Source organism: Argiope bruennichi, chromosome 7 (assembly GCF_947563725.1).
Source record: "Argiope bruennichi chromosome 7, qqArgBrue1.1, whole genome shotgun sequence".
Classification (NCBI taxonomy): Eukaryota; Metazoa; Arthropoda; class Arachnida; order Araneae; family Araneidae; genus Argiope; species Argiope bruennichi.
Window position 1 is genome coordinate 87,289,756 of NC_079157.1, and position 26,539 is coordinate 87,316,294.

The 26,539-nt window shown below is 30.7% G+C and overlaps 1 protein-coding gene across 1 annotated transcript; it reads left to right on the forward strand.

Annotated features, from left to right (window-relative positions):
• Positions 1–1,948: 1,948 nt before the first annotated feature.
• Positions 1,949–14,275, forward strand: LOC129976323 (uncharacterized). The gene is made up of 7 exons (XM_056089828.1): positions 1,949–2,016; positions 5,160–5,198; positions 5,905–5,954; positions 8,886–9,039; positions 10,703–10,974; positions 11,651–11,932; positions 12,735–14,275. Exons 2-7 carry the CDS (start codon positions 5,180–5,182, stop codon positions 13,485–13,487), a joined length of 1,530 nt encoding a protein of 509 aa, XP_055945803.1. The 5' UTR covers positions 1,949–2,016; positions 5,160–5,179; the 3' UTR covers positions 13,488–14,275.
• Positions 14,276–26,539: the final 12,264 nt, after the last annotated feature.

The window sequence follows — 26,539 nt, forward strand, 5'->3', positions numbered from 1 at the left end:
TAAAAATACTTTTTTTCTCATTAATCTTTACAATAGCATCAACTGCTATCTATAAATCTCTCTGTTCTTTCAATAAAAAATTACAAATAGAGGAACTCTCACGTTTTTATTAAAGCCATTTGTTTTAATTATATTGGCAAATATTCAAGAAAGAAAAAAATCTAATAGTGTTTTATGAAATATGATCGGTGATATTAATACATTTTTTATTTGTTACGGTACTTGATATTAATCGGCTATTATTACTAATAACCATGTTTAATATTAATAATAATTGATAATTGTTAATAATAACCGATCAATGTAATAAATTGAATAATAACCTTTACCTATTATTGTTAATAATAATCATTAATCGCATTGACCGTAACATAAATATATACCATTGCTTGCCGAAAAGGAGCCCTTTGCTTGGTGGAGAATCTCTAATGTATCTTGAATGTATTGACCATTCGGATTTAGTGGTCACGTTGACTTGGATACAAAGTATGATCACTACAAGCGACTTCCACAGCATAATTGCTAAATGCATACAGTCAGAGCTATTTTGAAAATTTCAATAAAAATAAAGAAGGGCAAGCTGAAACTTTGAATATGCCTATTTCTTAATGTTCAACTAAATCATAAATATTTTAATGATAAATAAATCGTAATTCATTCAGCTTGATTTGGGCTGGAAGGGGATGAATTATTGAAGACATTTAAGAAATTGATTAATTTGAACGATTTTTAGTTAATAGTTTCTATAAAGAAAGAAACCCGAAGACGGGACCTAATAAATCAAAAGACAGATAATGCAGTATACTATGTAATCAAATGGAAAAATATTGCTCTATTTTAAATTTATGAATTATTTGAGCAATATATCATCGATAAAATAATGATGTAAACCAACATTGTTATTTATATAATTTTGCTCTATTCCCTATTTTCTATAAGGTAAAACAATGTCAGATACTGCTGCCAAACGTTTTTATTTCCATTTATAAGTTTCACATGACTGTTCCAAAGAGCAGCAATGAGTGTTTTGAATGTCCTTTTTTAGATGCTTTTTGATAGCCATTTGTAGAAAAGTCCAATATATGGCAATTATGGTAATAGAATTGGATGTAAACTGGAAGTCTGGAAAAATATACCAAGATGGTTGTTGTATGAATAGTTCTATCATTAAAAATAGCACCAAAATATTTATTTTAGGTATTGTAAAAAATATTGGTAAAAAAAACTTTCAATTGAATTATTGAAGAATTGTTACAATGTAATTTGTGTCACTGGGATATTGTTAAATTCGTAATGCAGCCATTTGACCGATTTTAATTTCTTTTTTAAATTTCTCAAAAAAATAATTTAAACAATTTTTTATTAATTTTCCTACATTATATGGGGCTATTAAAATACATATAATTTTACTGTAAAAAAAGTCATTAATTCTGAGGCTAAGCTTTGTCTTCGATACTTTAAAGTATATAAATATCGCTTCGTGTTCGGGAAAATTCGTCTAATAATTAAGTTATTTTTCGTAGAAACTGCATCACCTTATTCCCTTTCATATATGTTAATCTTAGAAGCTACTTTAAGTCCATAAGGTCATGGTGCACGAAGAAATCTGCATGACAAGGACCGTCCAGTTGACAGACGTTCCCAGAATCCATCTTGATCACCTAATGAAACAAATATGATATCATCTATCAATAATGCACCCAACAATAAGGAATTTCCGTCAGGGGGAACACAAATTAACTACACGCCCCGTTGAATCTTTTCTTGGTAACAAAGAGGTGCCAACAAAACCCACCTACTCAGCCGTGAGTATAGAAGATGACCCATATATTGATGAAAATAAGAAATTGCTACCACGGAAAAAGAAAAGGATGGAGTGCGGAAGTCCCAGTTTTGAAACGGAGTATTTAAACCTTTTCAGGGAGTTATAGGCAGTTATTTCGTAGTGCAGAAGTGTCAAGGAGAACTAGTGTGGATTCACTTGACCATCTTCAGGAATTTTTCTTGGCAATAAAGGTAAGTATACACACAGAATTGTAATTGATTTTTTTTTGTGGCTTTTGTTTCAAACACCAAGATTTCATTTGAAGGTTACATTAAACTAGAAATAGAGAAAAAAACCAATAAGCATTGTACCATTCAAGAATTTTTATGATTGTTCAGAGAGATGTATATTTCTTCTTATGTAGATTTTAATAGAGTTAATGCATGGTGCGATTTCATTGTCATGGCAATATATGAATTTCGCAATAGTATTAGGTATATATATAGAGAGAGAGTGAGAAGAAAATTCATTCGTTTACTTAGAGATGAGGATATAAAGATGTTTAAGGCATCCACAGATTATGAAAAAATGCTATATCATGGAATAAAAATGCATTTCAATCCTATTTTAGATCAATGGCAATTTTTTAGTAATTTTTCGAGAGCTTTTCTTTAAAACTCATATCAGTTCAACAATCAAAATGATTGATATAAAATCTCAAAATTTCAGCAAATGTCTTTTTTATTAAAATTCTATAAATTAGCATAAGAAAATGAAAGTTTTATATCTAGTAGTATGAATCATTTATTTAAAAAAGAATAATTTCTTTGAATAAGAAAATATGAAATTCTAACATTATTTTAAATATAAAGAAAAATTCTTCTCCCAAATATATTGTTTGAATCACAAATAGAAATTTTGTTCTATCGTCTATTCCCAGAATATTTATTAACGTAGGCAAATCTGTGTGTTAACTATTTTAAAAATTCATTTAGTGAAACCTGGCTTTGAATTTCATTCTCGATAGTGTAAAAATTATATTTATGTTTATATTTTGTAAAAGAAAGACATCAATCAGCGTTTAATATTTCTTGCTACAAAATCCATTATGTTTTTAATGTTGATACTTTTATTTCTATGTATGAAGGAATTTTAAGATGCATCTTCAAGACACTTTTATTAAAAACAGACACTTCAAGACACTTTTTTTATCATAAAAAAGTCAAATTATGCCTTTGAGAATGCAAAAATTCGCATTTAAAACCAATAAAACATTTTAATGTAAAAAATCAGATTTCTTTCACCGCTATGGTGAATGTAGAAGTTATATAACGACTGTACTTCAAATTTGGCATATAACTGGTGTTGAAATACATTGATTTACTTTTATATTAAAACATTTGACATATTTATGCATAAATAAAACAATAAAAAAGTACCGAAGGAATACTGATAACTTTCAAATTGAGTATAGGTTTCAAATGTACTTTCATAATTTTATATCGAATGCATGTTTTAGAATGTAACAAATATCATTCATAAAATTCTATGAATTTAGAAACATACGACATTAAAAATAAAATTATTCTTTCGTTTCTTTTTTATGCTCTAAAACCATTAAATAAAAATAGTTCTTTCTTGCTGTATATTGAACTGAAAATTCATCTGAACAAATGTTGAATCTCTAAATATTTTGCGAGAACAGTAAAACCTTTATTTAAAAAATTCCAAAAGAATCAATAAGAAAGTATTCAGAGCAAAATAAGAAAATTCAAAAAATTAATTAAATTCCTTTCCCTAAAACATAATTATTGTCCCAGAACATTTCATAATGTTGAGTTGATTTTCTTTAAATTATTTTTGTATTTTTTGAGAGAAGAAATATAATTAGAATAGAGTACACTGCAGTAAAAAAAGATAAAAACAACAAATTACTAATAAAAAGTCTGTGTCATAAAAGAAAGACCAATGATAATAAATTTAATTTTTTATTAGGGTTCAAAAGCTTTAAAAAATGCTTTTTTATATAAACGCCTGGAAACTAAAGTTAAAACGCAAACAAATAAAACGCTGGTATAAATATCTTGACTAATTTGGAATTTTTATTATGTTCATTCTGTTTTGAATTTCAGGGGATGTTTATGAATTTTTTTTTTATGAATTTAGTTCTTTCCTTATAGTTTTTTTTTTTTCGTTTGCAATAATGGCTTAAGATTTTACGCTTTTGTTTTACTCTCAAATTTTTTATTATAAAAGCAATTTTCTATTTTTAGTATACTAATAAAAACATATAAATATATTGTCTTGTATTTAATATTAATTAAGTACAAGATAACTCTCAATTATTATTTAATTAACCCTCAATCATTATTAATAATATAACCCTCAATTAATTTCTTGAACTGACTAGTAGCTGACATCCATTAAAAATCCAAATTCAATAAAAAATAAAATTAATTCATCATTAAGTTCTGGAAACATTAAAATAACATATTTTCATCATGGCACGAAATTATAGATTTTTTTAAAATCTTTAAAAAGTGAAAACAACATCAATTACAAAATTCAACCATTTCAATTAAGACAGAAGTATGTATGTGCCCCTCAAAAGGCAAAGAACATGTTTCAAAAATAAGTTTAGATATATTTAGTTGATTGAGCAAGTAAATATAAATGAATAGTGCAGCATCGTGCTCGAATATGTAAAAGGGTTCGCACTTGATTATTTGATTTTTCGCTAAGTTTCAAAAATTGAATCCAACCTAAGATGTTGTATCTTAAATTTTCTATTAGAATACTTTTTTATGGTAGCGTTATTAGAGCTACTATTGTATATTTATATGAATCTGCTATTAAATATTTGACGGGATCAATTTGCTCTAGCGTAACGTTCATCAAATCTACACCCTCATTTTAAGTTTGAAATCCTGTGGGAATCGTTTATTTATTGCGCGTATTATTGCGTCACACACAGTGCAAAACGCCACGCAGTTCCATTTTAGATGTTAGATGCATTTTCTTTTGTCAAGTGACTCTGACATCACATGAAAGGATTTCATTATGTTTTCGAATTCTGCAACCACATTGTAGTACATATTAAAATATAAATTTCTTACTATTTAATGAATTATTACCGCAATCATCCTACTTAATAGCATGAGATAGAAGTATTAGTATACTGTCTCATAGTTCTACCAGGGAAGTAATTTTTTTAAGATTCGAATGATTTTATAAACGTATTAAAAATATAAAGTCATTCGGGGAAAATTTTTGGAAAATTAAAAAAATAACATAAATGGAATAAGTATTGGTTGTATTTATTTATACTTAAATCCAAGTTTCAAAAATTGTTTTTCCAATTTTTTTCTGTTATTTTTTTATTTTTTTATTTCAGATTCTGCAAGTTGGGAAAATATGAGAACTCTCTATGCAGGTAAGTAACTTATCAATTATTAACTATAAAAAAATTATTTGTTTAAAAATTTTTTTTCTCTAATATGAATGTCTCCCATTTAGTATTTTTTCTTATCGTGCTTTTCCAACATATTTATATTCAAGTTACTATATAAATCCTAAAGCATTGTTTTAAACTATACTATTAATAGCTATTAAATGTATTTCAGTGTTTAAATAGCTTTATTTCTCTCTTAATAAGCGGGGTGTTTTAAATCTTTTAAATATTTATAAAATAATTATTGAAATTGTCATTAGACATTCACATGGTTATCACCTTATAACTATTGATTACTTGTAACTACTTATAACTTAATTATTTAGGCTTATAAGAATATAATTCAGAAGGTGAAAGGAACAAAGAGCAATATTCATTTATATCAAGAATTTATATTAAAATACATTTAATTATTGTACTTAAAAATGATGTTAATATAATTGCTTTGAATTTTCTTTAAAAGTAAAGCTATGTATAATTTTTTTGTCTTTAATTTCTCAGATTTATCTTTTTTATTGTTTCATATTAAAATAAATTATTAAATCAAAATGAAATGATAAAATTTTTTCCTGTTTATTCTCATGTTTTTCAAAAGCCGACATATGTATTGTAATTAAACTAATTACTAAAGAATTGATGTCTTATGTATTGAACTCATTCCTCAGTTTTTATATGTATAATTTTTCAGAATTATTTATCCTTGCCACTTTATTGGCTGTGTCTGCGCAACAATATCGGGTGAGTTATTTCACTATATCTCTCAAAAATAATGATTCATTTGAAAATGAGATTATTGACAATTTATATAATAATTAGAGTAGGTTTCTTTGAAAAGTATAAAACTTCATTTGAGAATCTTAAAGCAATCTAGATACATTTTTGAGAATTTGTTGCATGCAATTTATAATTTCTTCATAAACTCTATCGTAAAAGTTTAGCCGTAAAAACTTCAAAATATGAACTTTTACAATTCTAATTTTGAAATAATTTGTTTTTATTTATTAGAATATAAATTCCTATCATATACTAGATTTTTATTAAATACTGCGATTTTTCTCTGATATATTAGGGGTGAGGATTTTCATTGATTTCACAGTTTAAAAATTGCTTGTTATTAAAATGAAAATTAAAGTAAATGAAATATATGAAATTTTAGTATAGGAAATTTAATATTTACTTAAAAGTCGCTATTAACTTCAATTTGTAATTAACTATGCCTAACATGATGATAAATTTGATTGAACAATACAGGTTGAACACTAAACTAAACAAAAAATATTTTTTTTAACAAATATTAATAAGTCACGACATTCTGGTCTATAAAGAAAATTGACATTAGAATAAATATTTATTTTTAATAAAAATTTTAATCAAAGAGTAACATTCACTTATATTTTTTAACTGTCTAAAAAACTGGAAATTTACTTTTTATTGATTTTAAGGATTTTTTAATATTTTGAATTTTATTAGAAAATTATAACATTCTGGGTAGTATTATTATTTCAGGAATTAATTAGGATTATAAGCATAAAATAGATTAATATTAAGGAGATAATTAGAAGTTTTCAATTATAATCAATACCATTTTAGAAATCTACTTTGAAAAACATGGTATATTCAAAATATGAACCAGTATGTCCGATACTGGTTTGGAAGTTATGCTTTTTTCGCTATGATTCTGTCTAACGTATTAGATATTCTTTTTGTGTTTTGAGTTATATTTCTTACATCTTTTAAAGTCTGTCTATTTAATTTCATTTTGCAAATAATCAATAAAAAGCGATTTTATTTTTTCATGGAATCGATTTATTCTTTTTATTTTGCATCCGCATTTAAAAAAATAATTTGTTCTTATATAATTTGTAATAACTATTCCTTTTAGTTCCTATTTCATCTGTCAAAGCCTTATTATCGATCCGCAAATGATAATTACCAAAATACTTTGATCTGCACGAAGAATCATGTTTAGGTTCTAAAAATGGGGCAGGTGAACACGCAATGAACTCGATACAGTGTTAAATCGGTTACAGCTAGCCAGTCATCCTTGCATAATCATGTTTATCGATTCTGTGTTGTTTTGGCAGCTGATATTTTGCGATAACTCGATGTCAAACTGAATGTTATGAAATGCCTCCTAAATAGTGGTTTATCTTACATATTCATTAAGATATTCAGTAAGAATTTCACTAGCTAATATCGAAGGACATTAACTTTCTGATTGTGATCTTACAAGTGATGTTATAAAGATGTTTTTTGTTTTGTTTAGAGCTTTACACTTATTATGTATTTTTCTCATATATATGATGGCATGGAGTTTGAATAAAAATTACAATTCTTGTAAAAGAGTATCCGGGAAAAAAAAAATCAGTTTTTTTTTGTGTGTGTGGATAGAAAAAAAAATCAGAAGAAAGATTCCAGAAACTTTCTCTTATAATTTCTGATAAATATTTTATACCTCTCCCTGTAAAAATTGTGGACTTTGGACGAACTCGTCAATTCAACGAGTCTCAGATTTTTAGTTTCTAAGTCCCGCACATAACCATTTTATATCTCATAGTATAAAGAAGAAATTTATGAATTTTGAACACTTTTTTTTAGATCGATTGGAACTCAAATTAAATGAAGAACTATAGTGTGTGTGTTGTGGGTTTTCAAGGAACTGCTCGGTTTTAAATTTACTATTTTTAATTTGCATAAACACAGCTACACTACAAAATTTACAAACACTTATTATAACAGACACACATAGAAAAGTAAGTTAGAGAACAGTATGGTGGAGGGATTCCACGGTTTCCAGTCGAAAGCAATCGGCGTTAGCGCAAAGGTTACGCAATGGGAAAAACGTCAACCTCAGGATGCAGGTCTGCCGTTCAACTGTTTGTCTTCTGTAAAACGCCACAAGGGGGCGCTCTCTGCTGAAGGGGGAAAAGAGGTGCTACAGAACTACAATTTTAGTTACAAAACCACATATCTAATTTGAGTTAACTAATTCACTGTGTTTTTTTAGATATCACGTCGACATGCATTCACATAGATAGGTTTGGTTTAAAATTTGACTAATCTACACATTTTATATGCTAAAATTGTATACCAAATCTTATTTATCTAGCTCTTTACATTCTATTTTTATAATATTCACTTATTCTCAAATAAACAGAAAGATAAATTTCCTCTAAATGAATTTCGTCCAAAGTTGATAGAAATCTACAAATTTGATATAAAATCTATATGCCAAATTTCAGAAGAATCGGATTTAAACATGAATATTCATCAAATCTGGAGCTCAAATTTTTGTATACTACTTTCTGTTTGCATATGTGTAAGAGAAAGTAATAAATTTGAAAACTCTTAATTAAGTTGCATTTATTCGTAATATATTCGTACATAATAGAAAACAAAATTGTAAACAAATTTTCCTCACACTTTACATACAAATTTTAAGCGATTCAGAAGAGTTTAATAGAAAAAAAATTATTAACGTTCTTTAATCCCGCTTTTAATTAATCTTTACATCAAGTGAAGTTGCCTGTGTTATTTGTGTTAACCGATTCTTGAAGTGAACATTTTCTTGCTTGTACTTTTGATTCAGTCGTTGGAAGAAGCTTCAAAAGAAGAAATTTTTGAAACCTAATATTAAATCTGAAAGGTTTTTATATTTCACATTTTTAGGTGAAGCGATATGTGGGCAATGGTCAACGAGGAAATAACGATTGGAACTGGAATCCTGTTGGGCAATCCAAGAGTCCCTCTCAGGGCACATGGTCCAGTCTCAAGGGAGACGGAAGTGCACCTAACAGACTGACAGATTCTAAGACGAACAGAAGTAAGTGAAATAAACAGAATTTGATTCATTTCAATAGTTTTGTATATAATCTAGAACCCTCTGTGGTATAAAATTGTAGTTTTTCGTTTAAAAACAAATGTTTCGTTTGTAGTTTGTCGTTTTAAACACATTTCTGCATTGTATGTACTACATGCATAAATGGCTAAAAGCATAATATTTCTATCATCCTAATATAGTGAATACAAATTGTTTTGTTTGTTTTAGTTATACTAATGATCCATTTTAAAACAACAAGAGGGCTATTTTGGGATGGGCCACGTAATTTTGAACCCCGGTTAGATGACGAAAGCATTATCTGAGCGGCCAACACCACTCTACCAACGTCCGAACCCCGTTGTTAAGAGATCGTTTGGCTCAGACGGTTTTAACGTGCTCCAGACCCGATTATCTGGCTGTGAAAAATCGGGTTTCGAACCTGGAATCCTCCGATCACGAAACTTTACCACCAGGTCACCTTGGCCTTACCAGATGTTTACAGAGAGCAATCAATAGTTTTCTGTTTGTAATCATCACCGTCTGTTATAAGCACATTTCGGCATCTAATCTATAAATGTGTTCAAACTTAAAATTATTCTGTTCCAATACTTCAAATGTAAATTATAATACCGCCAGCTAACAGCCAGATAAAGCAACAATAAAAAGTTGTTTTTTTCTTTACATTATTTCATATTAAATGCCTTTGGTGATCAGTTGAGTGGGCTGGATTAATGAATTGCTAAAAGTTTAAATCATTTCTGCAGCAAATTATTTTTAAACTTCAAATTTTGATAAAGACATAACTTACATTATTTCAAAGGCCTTACATTGTTCTATTTATTGTGTTTTGCATTTCCCTTTTTTTCTGTCTACATCTTTAGACCTCCAGTTATTTCACAAAAAAGAGCTGCAGTATTTTAGAAGGGAGGCGCTTTAAAATATTTTCACCATAATTTGATTCTGGACTTAATTTTAAGTACAACAAAATATCACAAAAATTTATTAAAAACGTGCCTTAAGCTGAAACCTATTCAACATGGAAAAATAAGCCAAATCTTCATATATTGATCACAACAATGGGAAAAAAAAAACCAAGATGAAATATCCGTTTTGAATGGTTTCCATTTCACTTGTAAAATATACTTCAAATATTTTTAAAAAATAAATAAGAAGTAGAAAGAAAAATTCGGTTGCAAAAATTTTGATAACATTGAAAAGATAATTATGTGGAATTTTAAGATATTGTAAAGATCATTTTTCTAATGTGATATATTCAAAAGTTATCACAAAAGAAATCACTTAATTTTTAATTAATAAATATTCTAATTAAAATTTTCAAAAATCGCTCCGAGGTACACACTTCCACTTTCCAAAGTATATATATATGCAGTCTGGTAGCTCCAGATCAAATGTTCTGGCCTGTAGAAAGCCAACACATGCACATAGGCATTCGTCGTTATTATTAGTAGAGATTAAATAAATAAGCGAATTATCTTTGTTGTTTTAAAACATATAATATTTTGCAACATTTCTAATAGCGAAAAATTTATAAAATTTGGTCATCTTCAGATATGTCTAATAGTATTAAGGAAATATAATATAAAATATTCAAAAGAAAAAAAACCTTTGTTAAAACTTTAAAAATATTTCTGATATTTTTTAACAGATGGCAAGAGGAACACTGACAGCTGGTCTCCAACCGATGTTCAACAAAAGGATGATGATGATATGGTTTGGAGTTCCCAACCACCTCAAGGAAACAACAAGGGATCTGCCTATCCAGAAGGAGATGAAAATACTGGTGGAAAACTGGAAACCCTTCTAAGAGGTGTACCAGGGATGGATTTTCCTGATTTCTTGGCTGTACCGGAAACTAGTTTCGATTGCAGTGCCATGCCTTCGCAAGGCTACTATGGAGATGTAGAAGCTGGATGTCAGGTTTGAAAAAAACTCGTTTATTTTTTTTTTTTAAATAATACTGAAAATTCTTATATTTAAGATGGATTGTTCAAAAATTATTTGTACATATATCCCTAAATTTGTTCAAAGGCAATATTTTCCTAAAAGAAAATGCAAAATTCAAAGCACAAAAATGTTAATGATAGCTAAAACCACGAGTCAGTGTATCGCTATCATATGATGAAAGATAATGCAAATAATCTAATATTTACTTTATGTTTATATGAAATAGCCATTGGTCTTTCCTGCTCATATGCAGGCAATGATGATGGAAAATATTTATTGTCTTTTATAAGCCTATTGTTTAAAAAGAAAACCCATTTATAATTTATGCTGCCATTTATTCAACGAAATGTTGCCATTGATTCATAGCAACATTTCTTTTCCTCTTGAGAAGGTAAATTTGGTGATGGAATCTGGGGCATTCACTATGGAGTGTGGAAAAAATAGGGGGATCATAGGTATCATTTCCCTCTCCAAATCGTAGATTATTTTTTATGGTCTGTAAGAAATGATTGTTTGATAACTTATATGATAATTTGATTAAAAAAACTTTAATACAATTTATATCTGGCTAAATATTTATTAGTACAAATGCGCATTTTGTTTCCAATACATCTTTAAATTTATCCAAAAAAATTGCTCTTTCATGTAGGTCTTCCATATCTGCCAGCCGGGAAATCGCAAAGATTCTTTCCTATGCCCTGTGGGCACAATATTCAACCAAAAACACTTTGTGTGTGATTGGTGGTTCAATGTAAATTGCTCGGAGACCATGTCCTTTTACAACCTCAACAACGAAATTTATAAGGAGACAACAGCGCAACCGGAAGTTGTTCCTTCTACTGAGAAAACTTTGCCTTGGAGCGCACAGGACTTGGACAAGAAAAGGTCTTCCACCAAGAGTTGGGCCCCTCAACCAACTACTGGTAAACAGGTGGGGATGATATTCATTATTTCTTCCAAAATTTCTTTCAGTCATCTTGTATATATTAATAAACCTCCGAACGCGAATAGAATGATCGAATGGTACTGGTAATTCGAACTGCATACCATGCACTACAATATAGTTTTAGAAAACAATCTCATGAATGCATTGCTCTTAAGTTTGGAATTTATCCTAGCAATGAACACGGTTACTTTTCTTACAGTTAAATATGAAATGTTCACAACAAATTCAACACTCATTATAATAAATTTTAAAGGCTTTATTTAAAATGAGCAAATATAATATTTTCTTTCAAAACTATTATTCTGAATTCTAATTATTATGATATATACAAGAAAAAAATTATTAAAAAGCATACGTATATATTTATAGCATTTCAGATATATTTTGATAATGTAATATTAATTATATCTTATGATTAATATTAACCTATTTTGCATACTGCAATTTTGATCATTAGACCTGTAATCAATTTTAATTAAAAATGAATTGCGATCATATAAGAAAAATTCTAACATTTTTCAATATGATTTTAAATTTGATTCAATTTTTCCTAAACGATTTAAAAATAAATTCACCTTTCGGTAAAATATTCTCAGTGAAGACAATGTCAGCGTCTATGGAATTAGTCCCTGAAGCCAGATATATGTGCTTCAGAATATTAATCTTTTAATTTTTAAATTTTACATTTTTATTCAATGCATTACATTCAATTCATAAACAAATAATATCACAATTCGATGATATTTTTTTCTTTGTGAAAACTTTAATTAATCTGATTTCGTCTCAGGGAATGCCTCGCAAAGATGTAGCCACTAAAAGAGGAGGAAAAGGCGATACTGTCAGCACCTCCCGAGAAGCTTGGAGTCATTCTGGTGTTCAAAAGGAAGTAACTTTGTCCTGGAGCACTTCAGGAAATTACGGAAGTTCCTCCATATCCTTAAACACATTGGCTTCAACAGCAAAACCCATTTGGTTCGGTATTGATGGTCAGCCCGCCAAAGACCAAAGTGATGTTATGAGAAAGAGAAACGGAATTGTCCAACCATTTGGTACCAGAATGAAGCCTACTTCAATGGCTACTGCTGGAACATGGAATCCAACAGATGTCTTCCAGCCAACCACTTCACCCAAAAAGAGCAATAGTATCTTTCACTCTTCGACAACTCGCAATTGGGCCAGTAGCGAAAACTTTCCTGAGACATCAATTGTTCCAACAGGAGTAAAGGGTGTATGGGAACAGGAAACAACCAAGAAAGCTGATCAGGATATGAGTCCAACCATCGTGGGTCATAGAGGAATTGTCACCAAATCTGAAGGACCATCTGCCGGACAGAAGAATAAGGCTTTTTCGGATCACAACAAAGCTTGGAACAGCCAGAGGCAAGCTCCCCATTCTTCTTCAGATCACATCGAAAGTTCAGCCAGTTCATCTAAAACTTGGCGTAGACGTGTTTCTAAACAAAAGAGCGGAAAAAAATTACCCAGGAAATCCACTACTTCCGATATTAATTCCATCTCGAGACAAAATTCTTGGAAATGAATGGTCTTAGATATAGTGAATCGATTTATTTAAACTGGAAACTTTGAATTGAAAAGTATCATAGTTTCTGTCATTTAAGTTCAGCAGGGGTCTGAAATTGTTCAAAATGTTTTAAATTTTTAAGATATTTATCGTTGCAACCCCTCTCATCACCATTCTTCTAAATTTTAATTGAAATTAGAAAAATTCGGAAAGAGAATGTGTGAAGTATAAAAACTTTCCAAGATGACACATATCTGCCATACATCTGTTGAGATCCTTAAATTTTTTAAAAAAAAATACTCGACATTTTCATTTGAAGTAGCCGATACATATTCATATATACATATAGATGATACATTAGTTTAAATTTGGTATTCAGGCCCTTGCAAATTTCTGTTGTTCAGGAATATTTTTTGGTATTTCACTACGCTACTGGTGCTTACTTTTAGTTAGATATCCTCCATAAGAGATGCTGATTACTACTTACAAAATATTACTTGTTTTACTCAGGGTTCAATATATTCCCTATTTCATTAGAGAATGCTGTCCATAGTTTGAATCATACATTGAATCATCTCATGTGGTCATTCTTCTTCGGCAAGTCGGAAATCTAATTCTAAATCGAGTTCCCATAAAAAGGGCTTCAAAACTGATATCATTCACCGATAAAACATCATATATTATCATTGATAATTCTGAATTTTTCATGTCGTCCAACTGTTAGTGATGAAATAAACAAACGAAATAATAATATTAGGTAATTCATAAAATTATTATCTAAAGATTTTAAAAGTTTTAACTCCAACATTCAATATATTATGATTTCCACGGAAAGTATTTTTCAGTTATTTCAGACATTATCATGCCGTTATCAAGATAAAAGTTATTCTATGAACAATGTATCTTGAATATCTTTGAAGATTATGACTGCTTATCTAGCAAAAAAAAAAAAAAAAGATTTTTTTTTTTTGTATTTTGTAAAGAAGTAAAAATCAAAGATTGTAATATTTTTTGGCTCTCTGTTTAGTATCCCTAAAATGAAAATCTGTGAATATAGAAGACTTAATCTGTTTCAAATAATAATTTGGCACAGGTTTCATAAGTTTTGGGCATATGTTTCATACTAAAACAAGAAAAAAATAATCTGTATTATATAAGATAATTTTATGTTTTTATATCGAGTAAATTCTCAGTAATCTGACAAATCTGTATTTAGAATATCTATCGTATTAACGAAAGTGCTAGATTAGTAAAGATTTTTTTAATAGAAGCATCCATTATGATAATAAAAACAATGTTTATTATTTAAAATATTTCAAAATGTACAAAATTATACAGAAAATTTATATATAAAGGATATTATAAAATTTAATTGAAAATATGACCCGTCGCCAATCATTTATGCCTCTTCACATTGTCGTGACTTTATTTAAAATGAGTCATGTTGCCATTCGCTCACTACAAATACTCACTCGCCTTTCGTAAAAAATTTGGCAATAAAGTTTGCTAAATTACTGAGAGAAAACTGTATTTCAATTTTTGTATTGGTTTAATATAAGAATCAAATATACGGTATTTCGATGAGCACAATAAAAGGATTAATTCATTTTGAAAAAATGATTGATTTCACCGAGGACAAAAAAAACAAAAACATAAATACCTCATCACCGAGGACAAAAAAACATAAATACCTCATCATTTTAATTGTTTTCATAACAGCCAGTTTGCATGGCGGCATTTCATAGGTATCTTTCAACGGGTGTTCTGGGATGGGAAATGTCGGTGTTTGTGTTTTGCTTAGCTCATTTATATAATGTATTGTTGAGTAGTAGGGATGTAATCCCTTGAAAATATTACATATTGTGAGTTTGACATTTTAATGGAAAGGTGTTAGTAGTCAAGCATTTTTCGGGTATTTATTTATTGACTATTTATGTATATTTTTGTGCAATAAATAAATAAATTTTTATTTAAAAAATGTGTTTGTGTCTTGTGTTATTTCTATATAATCTTAAAATTAATTACAAACATTTTTATGGACTCAAGAAATTTAGATACTTTTTACTCAATAGAAATTTACTCTCTGTAAAAAAAAGATGGATTGCTTAAAAGACAATAAAAATTGAAATTGATTCTTCACTTAATTTTTTATGCATCACTTTCTGTAGTTCCAGATTTCTGAAATTCTGTACAGTAGCATGCAATTGATGAGAACGAAATATTTTAATATTATAGAAAAATAACTAATACGTCTGTACTAATTCTCGATTCGAAATGAAAATACAACTTAAAAAAAGGAATTAATAAGCTGAAAATATATTTTATAAAAAATCTGATCAAAATAGATTGAATTTTTTAATCTGAAATATCACAGTGTAACATTTTAGATGTAATTCTTTCTTCATATTATTTTTAATAATTTACCCTTAATTATACAGACTGATAACGAGTAAAAAATATATTAAAAAATTTTCGCTATGCGGATTAATAAAAAAAAAAGCAGCAACTGAAACAATGAAAAATAATGTTATAAAATCTATTTAAGAGCATTTTACAAAATTTAACTAAAGATAAAAAAAAATTGATACAAAAAAGCGCAATTTTTTTTTTAAATTTTGAAGTGGTATTAAAAATACTTTTTGGGCTAAACAGGTGTCAGATTATTTTTTTAAAAAAAGTTTTATTATTTCAATTCTGTCAGTAAAAAATGATCCGTTATTCGACTTCAAACAATCGAATCTCTTTAATTCTCTTTCTCTCACATTCTTCTTCTTGTAGTACCTCTTTTTCCCCTTGAGCAGAGAGCGTCCCCTTGTGGCGTTTTACAGACAAACAGTTGAACGGGAAACCTGCATCCTGAGGTCGACTTTTTCCTATGCGCAAACCTTGCGCTAACGCTTTCAGTTGGAAACGGTGGAATCCCTCCACCATACTGTTTACTTTAACTTAATTGTCTATGTGTGTTTGTAAATTTTGTAGTGTAGCTGTGTTTGTGTAGATTAAAAATAGTATATTTAAAACCGGGGAGTTCATTAGGAAATCACAACACGCTTACTATATTCTTTTATTTCGTATATGAAATATATAAAGAAAAAAAAAATGCTATGATCTCGGAAAAATTTGGATTCGAGATTTTGATATAACTATCAAAATTTTAGATCTCCTTAAATCAGGAAAATGCAGTTTTTGAACCACATATGCTTACTAGACACTCAAAACACAACAAGCTAGAGAGCTGAAATTTGATAAGCGTTTATCAGTTTGTTTTTTTTTTTGCCTGTCAGAACTTATGCATTTGAATATGATAACTCAGAAACCAAAGTGAGGTACCAAACCTCAGTGAAGTACCAAAATGCAAAATCAATTTCCTCTTTAAAGGAAAAAAAACAAAACAAAATTTATGAATTTACACAAAAAATGAATCGAATTGTTGAGTATACGAGAAGTCAACCAACTGACTCTCCGACCGGCCACGAAGGCACACGGATTTAAACCATAAGGCTGAATGATCGGACCGCCGCAACAGCAACATTGGCAGGTACTGTGGTTGAGTCCTAAAAGCCATCACCGGCCACGGTACAACCCTCCCCGAAGGAAGTACGGCCCGTCATCGATGGGAGGAGTCAGATCCCTTACCTATTTGTGTAGCCTCCAATGTGGCGAGATCCAACCACAATGCCGGAAGCATCTCATCCTCATTTCGAGGTGCCCCCAGGGGGTTTGAATATACGAGAAAGTAGAATAGAGAACATTCCAATTTAATGAGTTTCCATCGAATGATCATAACTTTCTCTTTGTTAACCAGTCAACGATAACTGACACAATCAGTAGTGGATTAGCTGGCAAGATTACCACAAATCAAATTTTACTTATCCAGCACGTTTTATTTTAGAATTAACGTGTTCAAAGAAACAAACACAGTTTCCGAAATCACTCTTCGGACATACTAATTCTGGGATGGAGGAATTAATCAAAAATTAGCTATTCACTTCCTTGATGGCTACAAAAGTCTCTTTGAGGATATACGACTTGATAACTGGACAGCTGCTCTCTAGGGGAAATCGGATAAGGGGAAGGGCAAAAAAGGCTGGTTGCCAAAAATTTTATTAATCTAGAATAAAATAAATAAATTTATAAAAAATACAATTCTTCTAAAATATAAAAAATGAAACTGCAGTGAATTTTCATAATCAATGGATGAAATCATTATTTAATGCAAAACAGTTAATTATTTATGCAAAATATATCAATATACATAAACAACAATAATTAAACTGAGTAAAATAATAATTTTTAATTTTCTATTTGTTTATTTACCATTTCGCTTTAATTTACTACAGTAATTAAAGGCTTTTATTTGTAAATAGAGATATCATTTTTACATATAATTACTGATAATTTTTTTAAAATAATTTCATTATTATAGTACTTTTTTCATAATATATGTAACATATTTTGATTGAAGTAGAATGCAGGTTCGAAACAGTGAAGAGATTTGGTATTTTTAATTATCTTTTTATTCTATTCCGAGTGGCAGGCATAATTATATACAAGAAAACGCAGCGCGGCACACACAGAAGTAAGAAAAGGGAAAAAAGGGCCAAACAGATGATCACTAGCCTTATATAACATTGGATTTCTGGCCAGGCGACAATTCAATACACGTGTGATCTTTGACACCTTTTGAAGGGTAAAAGTATCACTTTCATTTAATACGTAGTACTGATGGCGCATTATTTTTACAAAGGAATTAATTAAACCAAAAGTGGAATTGGATCACGAAATAAGAGAATATTTTAGAATGAAGTTACTATGGGCTAAATTAAGATAAAATCTTGGAAATTAATTAAATTGAAATTAGAATTAAAATATCATTACATATATATATATATATATATATATATATATTTGTAGGATTCAGAAATCACTACTATTTTAGAACGCACATTTAATTACATTTAGGACGATTAGGACATTTAGGATATATATACATTAACATAAAAGAATTGAACATTCAGTAGATTTCGTCGAATACGTCTAGTCTCGTCTCGTCTTTACTTTCGTCCAGATCCGTCTGATCTGACACGTCTTTACTCTCGTCCAGATCCGTCTGATCTGACACGTCTTCACTCTCGTCCAGATCCGTCTGATCCGACACGTCTTCACTCTCGTCCAGATCCGTCTGATCTGCCACGTCTTTTCTCTGGTCCAGATCCGTCTGATCTGCCACGTCTTTACGCTCGTCCAGATCCGTCTGATCTGCTCTCCGTCTAACCAGCGTCAACTCCGTCTAACAACCAGCAGATGGCGCTCGCCAACAGGCGCTCGTCACTACATTCGGCGATCCTGACGTCTCTTTCGTCCTCGAAAGTTATAGTAGAAAAATCTGAAAGAATAAAAAAAAGAAAACAGTATCTGGATAAAACAATAAACATTTTTTTTTTTCTTTTAGTCTGAAGACCATGCTTTCATAAAATCGGCTGCTGTGGAAGTTGTATTTGGTCCGTCATGACATCCAACTTTGGTATGTAAAATTCTTGCTTTAAAATTTCTTCCGTCTTAGCCACAGCGTAATGTCCTTTATTGTGAATTTCTCGAATAATTTCTCTTTGTAATGCTTCTGGGACTATGAGCAATTCTCTACCATTATCGTATTTGTATAAAACTCCATTTCTCACAATGTGTTCACCGTCTTCTTGCTTATCTATCAAAGCTTTTAATTTCTTAAGGAATTCGTCCTGATTTTGAGCATTGGCTATTTTAGTGGTCACTTCACTATATGAACGAGTAACAACAAGTACTGCGTTTCGACTAAGAGAATCTACGTGTGCCATTTGTTTTCCTGATCTGTGAACAATTTGGTAATCAAATTCCTCTAATTGTAAAGCCCATTTTGCAACTTTTGGTGTAAGAACTCTTTTACTCATAGTTTGTTGAAAAGCGGAACAATCAGTCACAATTTTAAATTTAGAACCCAGTAAATAATGTCTAAATTTTTTTAACGCTTCGATTACAGCCAAAACTTCTAATTCATAGCTACTATATTTTTCTTGTTGTTGAGATGTTTTTCGACTAAAATAATGAATAGGATAAAACTTATTGTCGGTTCCCTGTTGCAGCAGCACTGCTCCGAACCCCTGACTGCTAGCATCTGTATGAAGTTCTAAAACTGATCCCTGTTGATAGAGATGCAAAATTGGCTCCTGAGTTAAAATATCTTTGAGTTTTTGAAAAGCTTCCTTTTGTTCAGATTCAAACTTAAATGCAACGTCTTTTCTTAGTAGATCACTAAGCGGTTTTGCGATTTTTGAATAGTGGGGTATGAATTTCCGAAAATAACTAGTAAGGCCTAAAAAGCTTTGTACTTGTTTGACAGTTTGTGGTTGTGGAAATTTTTTTACAGCTACCGTTTTAGATACAGAGGGCTGTATAGTTCCGTTTTGGATTCTATAGCCTAAAAATTCTATTTGTGGTTTTAAAAACTGACACTTCTTAAAATTAAACTCCAAACCGTACTCTGAACGTTACTTTAAGTACTTTAGAACACGTTGTAATTTTTCTAACCCTTCTTCCTCGGTTTTGGATGGAATAATAATGTCATCCATATAAATCAGTACAGTTCCATCTAGCATCAAATTCCTAAATATCACATTAATGTAACGCTGAAATACACTCGGACTATTGGAAAGTCCAAATGGTACTTTAAGAAATTCCCACTGCCCATGATGTGTTACAAAAGACGTAAATTTTGTGCTATCTTTCTCTACGTCTACATGAAAAAATCCGTTTTTCAAGTCCAAAGTAGTAAATATTTTTGATTGCTCAAGTTTGTCGAGCAAATCTTCTATGAGGGGTAAAGGGTACCGATCTTTAATCATCTTTTTATTTAGCTTACGATAATCAATGCATAACCTATAACTATCATCCTTCTTCTTGCACAAAACCACGGGTGAAGAAAAATTTGAACTACTGGGTTTTATTATCCCTTCCTGTAACCATTTATCAATCTGAGTTTCAACGAATTTTTGTTCTTTAAAAGGCAGCCTTCGAGGGTTATGACTAATCGGAATATCATCGCTCAATATTATTTTCATTTGCAAATCCGTACTTTTTGTTTTGTTTGGCGAATACTTATTTAAAAGACGATTTATTTCCTGTCTCAACGGTTTTTTTACATGACTCATGTCGATTTCATCATAGTTTATCGAATCCGTTAAATGAATGAAGTATGGGAGAGGATGTGTATTTATTTTATTGCCAGTCTCAGCAAAAATAGGTGCCTGACTGTCTCTTTTCAGCTCCGAGAAACGTAGTGATACGACCTTGACCTCGTTTCTCACCAGCCGGGTGTAATTTATTTGGGCTCTTTTTTCATGAATGATAATTTGATTTTTTTGGAATGAAAAGCTTAGGTTATTTAATACGTCCATACCAATGATTATTTCGTTCGGCATTATTTCTAACACATACACATTAGTTGATATTACATATTCATCAATTAATATATCACAATAAAAAAAACCTAGAGGAGTAATGCTATCTCCACTTATACCAGCTAATTTAACATTATCAGTCGTTAAATTAGGTTTACCAATTTTCAAATAAAAATCATAATTAATCATAGTAATATCACTTCCAGTATCAATTAATGCATCACAATTTACACCATTTATTTCAACATTTTTACTAAGCTTATTTACAGTTTTTGGAGAGTTACGAGTATATACTTTATTAGAGAGAGACACTTTAAAATCTCTTTGCGGGCAGTTACTGGCTTTGTGGCCAAAGTTACCACATTGGAAACATTTCAATCCTTTGTTTTTAAACTTGCAATTAGTTGATTTATGGCCAGTCTCATTACAATTAAAACATTTATTATTACTCTTGTTATAGTAATTATCATCAGCATAATTCTTTTGAGCACGAACGAACGGCAATGGTGAATTTTTAGCTTCTTTCGCGATATCAAATTTACTTCTGTTTTCGGAAACACACCAATTTCTGTTTGTTTCCTTTTTAAGGTGACTTCGTGCAGCTTCATATTCGTCCAGTTTATTAACCAAATCTTCTACTTTCTTTATTTTGGGCAAATCGTCGAGAAAATGATCGCGTACGTCATTTGGTATTTTACTCTTTAACTGGTCAACGACCATTAGCTGCTTTAAATCTTCAAAATCGGTTATTTCTAAACAATTTATCCATTCCTCAAAAAAGTTATTCAGTTCAAAACCGAAATCCCGCCATGATGAAGAAGAATCTCGTTTGTGAGTAAAGAACTTCTGTCTGAGTTGTTCGGAAGTTAATTTAAATCTTTTAAGCAAGAGTTTTTTTATGTAATCATAGTCATTAGCTGATGGATCAGGTTCGCGAGCAATTAAATTGACTATATCCAATGGTAATAACCCGAGTAAATAAGAAATCCAGTTTTCTTTTGCAATGTTAGCCCTACTTATTTGTTTCTCAAATAACGAAAGGTAAACACTTATGTCTCCGCTATTATCATAATTCTTTAGCAATTTTAATATATCAGTCTTAGGCATATCTGATGCAGTTAAAGTATTTTCTCTACTTTTTAACTCAAGTTCTAACTTTTTCAAAGTATATTCACGCTCATTCTTTTCGGCTTCTGCCTTAGCCTTTTCGGCTTTGGCCTTTTCAGCATCTAACCTTTCGCGCTCCTGAGTGATAGTTAAAAGTAAGTCTTTTACGAACTCTTCGTCATAGTCTTTCGACTCTGTTATCATTGTAACTAACTGTCGCACTTTGGCATCCTGTGGTGCCGTTAGTTCTAATTCGTCTACTAAAGTTAGTAAGTCGCTCTTTCGTGCTCGTGTAAGAAATGCCATACTTGAGAATAAATCAAAATTGTACTCACAATTTCTTCAACGTCGATCCACACTGCGTCAGTCCACAAGGAGTTGGTATCCAAAAGGTTTATTGTAGCACGTCAAATTGCTCTACGTCAAATTTCACTCCTGTTTGGCTCTTCATTAATATCTCGGCCGAACCCCCATATTTGTAGAACTCAGAAATCACTACTATTTTAGAACGCACATTTAATTACATTTAGGACGATTAGGACATTTAGGATATATATACATTAACATAAAAGAATTGAACATTCAGTAGATTTCGTCGAATACGTCTAGTCTCGTCTCGTCTTTACTTTCGTCCAGATCCGTCTGATCTGACACGTCTTTACTCTCGTCCAGATCCGTCTGATCTGACACGTCTTCACTCTCGTCCAGATCCGTCTGATCCGACACGTCTTCACTCTCGTCCAGATCCGTCTGATCTGCCACGTCTTTTCTCTGGTCCAGATCCGTCTGATCTGCCACGTCTTTACGCTCGTCCAGATCCGTCTGATCTGCTCTCCGTCTAACCAGCGTCAACTCCGTCTAACAACCAGCAGATGGCGCTCGCCAACAGGCGCTCGTCACTACATATATATATATATATATATATATATTAGCAGATGCGGAATCGAAAAGAAAAAAACTTTTGGAATTTTTCGATTTATTTCATTCCGAAAACCCTAATTTGTTCAGAGAAAAAGCGAACAGATATACGCCAGTCTACATCGCGACACAAGAGCAAAGGCGACAGAATTTTGTTCCATCTGGGATTTTATTATGAGATTTGTATAGGGATTTCTTTTACACGTATAGATTAAGGAAAGGGAATCTTAGGTATCTTTAAAAATTGTTGTAAGCATTAGGGATTTTTATTCTTTGCGAATTGTGAACTTTCAGAACGTGAGAAAACGCTTTAGTCATCAGCTTTCTAGAAAGCGTGTTAAAAATAATTAAATAAAAATTCGGAATTGAATCAGGAAATAAGAGATCATTTTAGAATGACGTTGATAAGGGCTAAATTAAGATAAAAATTAGGAAATTGATTAGAATTTAAATTAAGATATATATATATATATATATATCCGGACAAAACGTATAAAACATTAATATTTTCTGATAAATAAAGAAAATTCCTTGAACAAAGAGAAAAGTTGTTATTTACTGAAAGAACACAAATATATTCCAAAGAAAAGAAACGAAGTAGTTTTGCTTACAATAACAAGGATTTTCTCCATCCATTGGACTGCGGTCAATTCTGAGAAGTTTCTCATTTCCCGTGTCAGTCTTTCAACTGCACCTCGTGACTTATTCATTTCTTCTTGGGGTGCCTTCGTATCGCCATGGGAGTTCTGCTCATGGTTTTTCAATTCCAAAAAGGAAACGAACAGATCAGAGTTCTACTCATTTATTTATTTTTCTTTTTTGCTATCTTATTTCTACTGTTCAAAACAAACTCTGCTTCTTGATTTCCAGCTGAATAAATTTCTATATGGCTTCAAAAAACTACGTAGGATTCAAAAGAATAATGTTTTAGACGAAAGAAAAAGTGAGCTTATATGTAAGAGCTGTAGGGTTGAATGTTGACTGTATCAACCTAATACTTTTATCAGGCACACAAAAGTACTGATTCTGATTCTTAATCTCCTCATTCGTTTTCAATCGTGCATTTTTATGCCAGTCTAAGGCCAGAGCTTAGTTCACCGCATAATTTCAGCAATAATATTAGTCCGCATATCTTTTTTTTTTAATATTTTGCTTATATTTAGTCCTCAACCATTACGGTCCTTTACTCCATGTACCAATGCACATATCAATTCTATAGTGACTGTATCAACGTAGCTCGTAATTGAGGATGAGAAACTTCCGGTATAATAGTTGGTTCTCGACACCTTTGTGGGTATACGAAAGGGTAGGTTGGCTACCTGCCATCTATAACGAGTCGTACTTCCTTAAGGGAGGGTGCCGGTGCAGGCCTTTAGGACTGAATTACAGTTCTCGCCAGAGTTGCTGTTACGGCAGTCCGGTCCCTCAAGTTTTTCCGTGTGTCTTCGGGCGGGTCGGAGTAATTAGTCTATGATTTCCTTTTCTCTTCTCAGCCACCCATTCGGTCCCTACAGAAATCAAGACCATTAGCATTTTGTCTCTTCCGAAGAAGCAAGATCACAATTTGGGGTCATATTCATATCAACATCAGTTACCAGATTCTGTACACACACACACAAATACAAACACAGAAAACATACATACACACCTAGTTATCTTGTAAAATCTACAGTAATTTTGTTTGGATTATGTTTTTAGAAATACAAAAACCTCGAATGAGTTCGTAAATGCCCCATCTAGTTCAAAGGGGGTTGGAAATGGTGAGGAGTTGAAATTTTCATATCGCTATAACTTTTTTAATATTAAAGATAGAAAAATAAATTAAATTAGCCCAAATAAGCACCTTATTTAGACGAACAACTTTTGTTCTTAAAGTTTTTCTATAATTGCAATTGCTTCGAGGTTAGAAATTAAAACGTAATTTTCAAGTTCTAATTTTTACTGTTTCTAACATAAACAATTCATATTATCAGTTTTGAAAAAAAAAAAAAAAAAAAATTGAAATAAAACTTTTACTTTTCTTTCATTTCCAGTTTGAAATTGTTTAAATGCACATGGAATAAATAAAATCTTGAATAAAATTAACTGAATGAAAATAAAAAAGAAAAAGGTTTAAATGGCAACATTATGCAAAAACGGTTAGCTTAAAAATTGTCAGAAGCTACGTACTTTTTAGTTCTTTATATGTGTATATATATTTTAATGAACTTTGTTATTCCAGAGCTTTTGTTAATTTGATTTTATTTTTTGGTTTTATGTCTGGAGCATTACTGAGTGGATATTGTATTTTAAAAATATTGTAAGAATTAAAGATAATCCTTATGGCTGGGATCTAAGTATAGATGATTTTACTAACTGACTAATAGCAATTAATCCCCAGAAAAGTTTGGCAGCAATATCATGTTAGTTTATTGATTATATTCGCTAATGACATGCGGTTAATCCTAAAGTTGCCAATGGCATGCAGTTAATAATGAATGCAATAGTGTCAAAAAATATTTTTAAAAAAAAATTTGATGATAAATTTCCTGTTTACGATGAATAATTATAAATGAAATATTTAAATGTACAACAATAAGATATTAGTTCCAATATTAATTAAGAAAAGCAAACGGTTTTTTTCCTTCAATATAAATGAAAAAATCATACGATATATTCGTACTTTCTATCATAAAACGCTATCGTTTGCATCTAATTGAAAGAACAATATTTGCAAACGATAATTAATTTCTTCAAATACATTTAAAATGCAGAAAAAAACTTCCAGTTAGTGCCAACTAATACAAGCTTTTGGCACTTACTGAAAACTTCAAAGCTTTTCAAAAATATAAACTTTATAACGAGCCTAGGTGCTTTGATATTATTTATTTTGTACTTTGATATTGTTTATTTTGTATTTGTTCTTTGATATTACATATTTTGTATTTGTTCTTTGATATTATTTATTTTGTACTTTGATATTATTTATTTTGTATTTGTTCTTTGATATTACTTATTTTGTATTTGTTCTTTGATATTATTTATTTTGTATTTGTTATTAGATATTATTTATTTTTCAATGAATACTAAATTATTCGACAGCAATATAAACATTATCGGTGATTACTTCAATATGTAATACTTGATCTTTACTTCATCATGTACTATTTCACTTTTACTTCATTGTAAATGAAGTATAGAGAAGATATAGTAATAATCATGTGTTTTGAGACTTCCCTGAGGCCAAAAAACCCACTTTTTTTTTTCTATGGCCGCGATGGTCTGGTGGTAAGGTCTCGGCTTGTGAAATGTAGGGTTTCAGGTTCGGGACCCGATTGCACCGAAGAACCGTCGTGTAAGGGGGTCTATTTATTGCACGTTAACTCCGTCAAGGCCAACCGTCCTTCCGCTGGAGTGGTGTGGAGAGGGGGGGGGATCCTCGTGTTTGATCCTCGCCAGATCAAAGATTCCTCGTCATCTGACCGTGGTTCAAAATTACGAGGCCCGTCCCAAAATAGCCCTAGTGTTGTTTTACGACGGGACGTTAATATAACTCAACTCAACTAAACCGATTTTTCTCATTATGACTTCTGTCAGTCTGTATGTAACAAGGATAACTCAAAAGCCCTTCGA